At 27.2% G+C, this 7,437-nt stretch overlaps 1 protein-coding gene across 1 annotated transcript in view; it reads right to left on the bottom strand.

Moving 5' to 3' along the window:
• Window positions 1–7,437, bottom strand: part of LOC107717640 (MAM domain-containing glycosylphosphatidylinositol anchor protein 2-like) — a 165,270-nt gene that overhangs the window by 13,104 nt on the left and 144,729 nt on the right. Inside the window, exons 12-13 of the mRNA XM_016524452.1 lie at window positions 728–783; window positions 646–652 (exon numbers count right to left, since the gene is read on the bottom strand). Of these exons, the coding sequence (XP_016379938.1) occupies window positions 646–652; window positions 728–783 (63 nt within the window). The remainder of the gene's footprint in view (window positions 1–645; window positions 653–727; window positions 784–7,437) is intronic.

Raw genomic sequence — 7,437 nt, 5'->3', positions numbered from 1 at the left:
CATCATCATCATCATCACCATCATCACCCCATCACCATCATCATCATCACCCCATCATCATCATCATCATCATCATCATCATCACCAACACCATCATCATCATCATCATCATCATCATCATCATCACCATCACCGTCATCATCATCATCATCACTATCATCACCCCATCATCACCATCATCACCATCATCACCACCATCATCATCACCGTCATCATCATCACCATCATCATCATCACATCACCGTCATCATCATCATCATCATCACTATCATCACCCCATCACCACCATCATCATCATCATCATCACCCCATCATCATCATCATCATCACCACCATCATCATCATCATCATCACCACCATCATCATCACCCCCATCAACATTATCACCGTCATCATCACCATCATCATCATCATCATCACCATCATCATCATCACCATCAACATCATCACCATCATCACTACCATCACTACCATCACTATTATCATCACCATCATCACCATCATCATCATCACCACCATCATCATCATCATCACCCCATCATCATCATCATCATCATCACCATCATCATCACCCCCATCAACATCATCATCATCACCATCATCACCACCATCATCATCATCACCACCATCATCATCACATTAGGCTTTGTTTCTCACACAAATCCTCATATTTTAACTCTCAGGGCTGTCATTATAATGCTCTTCAGAATAAAGCATCTTTATCAGCTCGAAGGAAGGAAAGAGTAGTGAATAAATACTCACTCAGATGAGGATTGATGGGATCTGTGAAGAGAAAAGATGAAAACATTCATCAGATCAGCAGCTGAATAACAATAAACACATTGCACTTCAATCAATAACAATTACTCATTATTATAATTCACATTTTCATGACCATTTTCCAAATTGACCCTAACTGCATTCATTGGAATTCACTAAAAATCACTCTTTGAAAAGCAAAATGAATTAAGTTACACCAAGCCTAACCCTAATATTAATACTTCTCACACATGACACAAATAATTACAAAGAAACACATTGAATGAAACGTCATTTTGAAGTAGAAAGACTGAAATTATATTTTGCTGTAAAACATACTCTAATAATATAGGAAAAATATAGGATTTTTTTTTATATAGGAATATTTTATTTTAACAAACTGTGAATATTATAAACAGTATATTCAGTATTTTTATTATTTCTCACACATCACTAAATAAATCGACAAACAAACAAACATGAGAATGTGATAATTAATTTATAAACATTTTTTAAAAATATTTTAACAAACTGTGATTAACACTGAAAACTGTTTTCACTATTTGATATAATAAATATAAGATGGATATTAAAAAACTGTATTTTTACTACTTTTTATATTATTTTTAATATTTTAATTAACAGGTAAACATCTATTTTTTTTACACTTTTCTTAATTTATTTAAATTATAAATAATTTTATATAAATTAAATTTTTTTTTTAAACATTTAACATTTTAAAAAACATTAATCATATTATTTTCACTCTTTTAATTAACATGTAAACAACATTTTTTCCTTATTTTTAAAACATATTTAATTTTTTTATCATTTATTTTAACATTAAAAAAAATATTTTTATATTATTTCACTCTTTTAATGAACATGTAAGCAAAATTTTTTCTTATTTTTAAAACATTTCAATTTTTTTTACATTTATTTTTAACATTTTTAAAAATATTTTTATATTATTTCACTCTTTTAATTAACATGTAAACAAATTTTTTTCTTATTTTTAAAACATCTTTAATTTTTTTTACATTTATTTTAACATTTTTAAAAATATTTTTATATTATTTCCCTCTTTTAATTAACATGTAAACAACATTTTTTTCCTTATTTTTTTTAAAACATAAAACATTTTTTTAAAAACATTTTTATATTATTTCACTCTTCTAATGAACATGTAAACACAATTTTTTCTTATTTTTAAAACATCTAACTTTTAAAAAATATTTTCACTATTTTAATGAACATGTAAACAACATTTTTCCTTAATTATTTAAACATTTTTAAACTTGTTCTCAAACATTTATTTTAAACATTTTTCAAACAGTTTTCTAAAGCAGTTTCAGTGATGTGATGTAACGTCATGAAATGCTGAAACGAGCCGCTCGCAGTAAACAAACCACAGCCGGAACACAGAGAAAACATCAGGAACCGCTGATACACACAGATCCTTACTCACCGTAACACAGAAAAAACACAGGCCAATTACAAGCAAATAAGCTACTGAAAAGACAATTTTATCTGATTAATTGTTTAATTTAATTTAATAATTTAAACAGATACATACATACATACCTACATACATACATATTTATTTTTTATTGTTTAATTTAAAAATAATAAATATAATAAAAAATAAACAACTCTAATTACAAAAAAATACATGTTGCTAAAATGCCATTTTTGTCTTATACACTGTTTAATAATAAAAAAAGTAATTTCATTTCATTTAATAAATACAATAATGATGAAAAAATGCCTAAGTCTTTAAATATAAATATAAATGTTAAATATACATCTAAATATAAATACAAAACAAAATTGTTCTCAAAAAGCCATTTTTCCTGAATTGTCTATATAATTTAAAATAAAAAAATATAAATCTAAGTTTTTAAATATAAAAAATATAATAAAAAAAATATGTAAATATAAAATATATATTTTAAATAAAGCAAATCTTTCCTGTGAACTGCCAAAATAAAGACATTTATGCATGTGTATTTTATTCACATCTTATTTTTATTATCTGTGTGTTGTTGTTGTCTCCGTGTACTGGAAGTTTGTGACACTATAACAAATTCCTTGTATGTGCAAACATACTTGGCAATAAAGCTCTTTCTGATTCTGATTCTGATTCTAAAGACAAATCTAAATCTAAATACAAATATATATGCTCCTAAAATGCCATTTTTGTGTAATTTATTGTTTAATTGAAATTAAAATTAATAAATATAATAAAAATAATCTAAACCTAAGACTATATAAATCTAAATACAAATATATTTTCTAAAATGCTTTTTTTCTGATGTACTGTTTAATATTAATAAATCTAATTAACTAATTAACTCATAAATCTAAACCTATATCTTTAAATATAAATGTTTAATATAAGTGTCAATATAAATATAAAAAAAGTCTTCATAAAAGGTAATTTTTTTCTGATTTATTGTTCATTTGAATTTAATTTAAAATTAATAACGATAATTTAAAACCATTAATATAAACCCAAGTCTTTAAATATAAATATTTATTATTAATCTAAATCTAAATACAAAAAAAAATATGTTCCTAAAATACCTTTTTTCTGACTTACTGTTTATTTAAATGAATTTAAAAGTAATAAACATAATAAAAAACATAATTCTAAACCCAAGTCTTTAAATATAATTATAAATGTAAATATAAATACAAAAAAAGATTTAATTTAATTTAAAATGAATAAATATAATGAAAAACACGCCGTACTGAATGGATGCGGTGCATCAGCTTAACCTCAAAACAAAGCTAAAGCCGCGTGATTTATGAAATGACTGAAAGAATTGATTTTAATGCATTTGATTAAACGCGTTAATCACAAATCACAAGCAAACGAGTTCCTGAGGAATATTGAGAGCTGCTGTTATTATAAAACATCAACAGAAACACGACAACACAATTAAAGCACGCGCCACATGTTCATTAATGTCCTGCTGAAGAGTATTCATTAACAAAACACCAACACGGAGAACGATTCAGAACCTGCGTTAAAAACACTGCAGTATGCTGTATTCACACGCTCAAACGACAAATAACCTTAAACATGATATACAGATGGAAGGCGTTTATTTTTGATATTATATTTAGATTTATATTAAACATGTGTATTTATATTTAAAGACTTAGGTTTAGATATGTGGATTTTATTATATTTGTTCATTTAAAATTATTATTATTATTATTTTTTGTAATTATTAAACAATATATCAGAAAAAAAGCCTTTTATGAACAAGTATTTTTTATAATTTAATTATTAAACAATAACAATTAGACAACAATTAGATCGTTTTATTGTTTCTTTGTTTTTTTTTAATGAATACAAATTTTTTTTTTTTTGCTTTTTAGGAACATGTATTTTTTGCATTTATTTTTAGATTTATCTTAAACATTTCTATTCATATTTAAAGACTTAGGCTTCGTTTTTTTTATACTTATTAATTTAAAAATAAATTATATTGTTTTAATTATTAAACAATAAAATGAGAAAAAAATTGCCTTTTAGGAACATATATATATATATATATTTTTTGGGGTTATTTATTCATTTTTAAACTATATTTGTTCATTTAAAGACTTAGGTTTTTTATTATTATTATTATTATATCAATTCATTTTAAATTAAATTACACTGTTTTAATTATTAAACAATAAATCAGAAAACAATGGCCTTTTAAGAACATTTATTTTTTGTATTTAAACAGTATTTAGATTTATTTTAAACATTTATTTTCATATTTAAAGATTTACATTTCATATTTAAAGACTCATATTAGATTTTTGATTATATTTATTTATTTTAAATGAAATGAAATTACATTTTTAATAATTAAACAGTAAATCTGAAAAAAAAGGCCTTTTAGGAGCATTTTTTTGTGTATTTAGATTTATTTTAAACATTAATATTTAAAGTCATAGTCATTTGTTATTACATTTAATAATGTAATCTTTTAATGATTGAACAATAAATCAGAAATTGTCTGGATCTGAATGAGCTTTTTAGTGACATAAAGATGAGCATTAGAGGATTATATCCATCGAACTACATTCATCTGAACATTTGTGAACAATCCACATGATAATAAACGGCTGAGATATTATGTGTTTACTCTCACGACTGCATTATAAAATCTGTGAAAATCAGCGTTTGAGAATAAAACTGATCTTCCCGGGAATCGATGGCTCTTTTGTCTCTCTATCATTCAGTACGCCAGTCGAGAATCAGAACATTGAAACGGCACATCCTTGTCTGAGACAGAAAATGTGAAAAGTGGTTTGTCTCGTCTCCATTATTTCCAAGGATTGTTTTGCCGCTGAGAGAGAAAAAGACAAAGATCGACAGGTTCCAGATCAGGTCCTTAAGCCTCAATGCATTCAAAATCTGTGACTGTTTCACATTCTGGGTCCGTTTGGATCGGAAGAGTCGTTACTTTATAAAACAGTCAGAACTTCACACCCATATTGTATGTGATCAGCAACTTCTCATTAATGTGAAAATGTGAAAAGTTTTTTTTTTTTAATGTTTTTATGTTATTACTGCATTTACCCAATTTTTGTTAATTAAAATTTTGAGAAATTCGTAGAAATTTTTAATTACTCATGGACCACACCAAAAAAAAAAACAACAACTATGATGCAAAATATGTATATAATTTTTTTTCAATATTTATGAGAATTTTAATTTGAATATATCATTGTATGAAATGTATAAGAACATATACAGTTGAGGTCAAAAGTTTACATACACTGCAGAATCTGCAAAATGTTAATTATTTTACCAAAATGAGAGGTATCATACAAAATGCATGTTATTTTTTATTTAGTACTGAGCTCAATAAGATATTTCATCACATGAAAGACGTTTAGATATAGTCCACAAGAGAAAGTAATAGTTGAATTTATAAAAATGACCCCGTTCAAAAGTTTACATACTCTTCATTTTTAATACTGTGTTGTTACCTGGATGATTTTTAGTTTAGTGATAGTTGTTCACGAGTCCCTTGTTTGTCCTGAACAGTTAAACTGCCTGCTGTTCTTCAGAAAAATCCTTCAGCTCCCACTAATTCTTTGGTTTTTCTGCATCTTTTGTGCATTTGAACCCTTTCCAACAATGACTGCATGATTTTGAGATCCATCTTTTCACACTGAGGGACTCTTATGCAACTATTACAGAAGGTTCAGACGCTCGCTGATGCTGCAGAAGGAAACACGATGCATTAAGAGCCGGGGGTGAAAACTTCTGAACAGAATGAAGACGTGCACATTTTTCTTATTTTGCCTAAGTATCATTTTTTTTTTCATTTAGTACTGCCCTTCAGAAGCTCCAGAAGATACTTAAATGTTTCCCAGAAGACTAAATAAGTTCAATTTACCCTGATCTTCAAATTTAATGCATCTTAATGCATCGCGTTTCCTTCTGCAGCATTAGTGAGCGTTTGATATATATATGTGGATATATATGTATGTGTGTGTGTTGTTGTCTCTGTGTACTGGAAGCTTCGGTCACCAGAACAAATTCCTTGTATGTGCAAACCTACTTGGCAATAAAGCTCTTTCAGATTCTGATTCAAAACAACATAAATATTACTCTGAATACTCTGTAAAGTGAAGCATAAACTTTCACTTTCAGATTAAAAAGTGATCAGTTTTTCATTCTGTAATGGTTCATCAATAGACGTACATATTCATGTTCATCAACAAAATTCAGTCCAAAAGTGTGAGAGAGATGGGGAAAAGACTAAATATATTTTACAAAAGTTTTTTGACACCATTATAACTCCATAGTTAATTATACAAAAAGTATTTTTGACTCTAATGGTGCTCCATACATACCCAGATCAAAATGACCTGAACATGAAACCTGTAACATCTAAAAAAATAAAAATCTGAAAAATAATTAATGATGTTTATTTTGAGGGCCTTAAAGCATCTGCACAGTTTTGCTGCCTTACTAAAAACGATGCATTTTTTTTTAGAAATGTTTATGCATCTCTTCCATGTCCAAACCGAATGCGTTTCTAGGGTTAAATCAGGATTTTCTGTGTCCATCAGTCAGATAATACTTCAAAAAACATGCTGCAATATGTTTAATAGATGAAAGATTAACAGCTAACCTGGATTCAGAGCTTCTCGAGTCGCTGACGAACACAAGCAACACAAACTGCTCTTCATTAAACCCACAGACAGCAAACAGAGTTTCAGAACTCAACTTTACTGAACGTGACCCTTGATCACTTTTAATGATTGTTAATGACCTCGGAGAATTCATCCATCATCATTCTTTCATAATAGTTTAGTCAAATACATAAATGGATTAATGGATTAAATGGATTATGATTATTTGATCTTCACCAGCGAGAGTCCAGCTGAATTATTAACAACCAACGACTCATACAACTTTCAAACACTGAACTCTGAGCAGTTTTATGAGTTTAACTATTATTAGATATCAGTTTTATCTGACATACACTACTGTTCCAAAGTTTGGTTTATTTAAAGAAATTAATACTTTCATTAATCAAGGCCGCATTAAATTGATCAAAAGTGACAGTAAAGACATTTATAATGTTAGAAAAGAATATTTAAAATAAATGCTGTTCTTTTGAACTTTCTATTAATCTGTGAATCCTAAAAAAT

This window comes from Sinocyclocheilus rhinocerous, unplaced genomic scaffold (genome assembly GCF_001515625.1).
Source record: "Sinocyclocheilus rhinocerous isolate Xijiao unplaced genomic scaffold, SAMN03320098_v1.1 scaffold1174, whole genome shotgun sequence".
Taxonomy (NCBI): domain Eukaryota; kingdom Metazoa; phylum Chordata; class Actinopteri; order Cypriniformes; family Cyprinidae; genus Sinocyclocheilus; species Sinocyclocheilus rhinocerous.
Note: the sequence above shows the minus strand (reverse complement) of the source record. Positions and strands in the feature narration are given on the sequence as shown.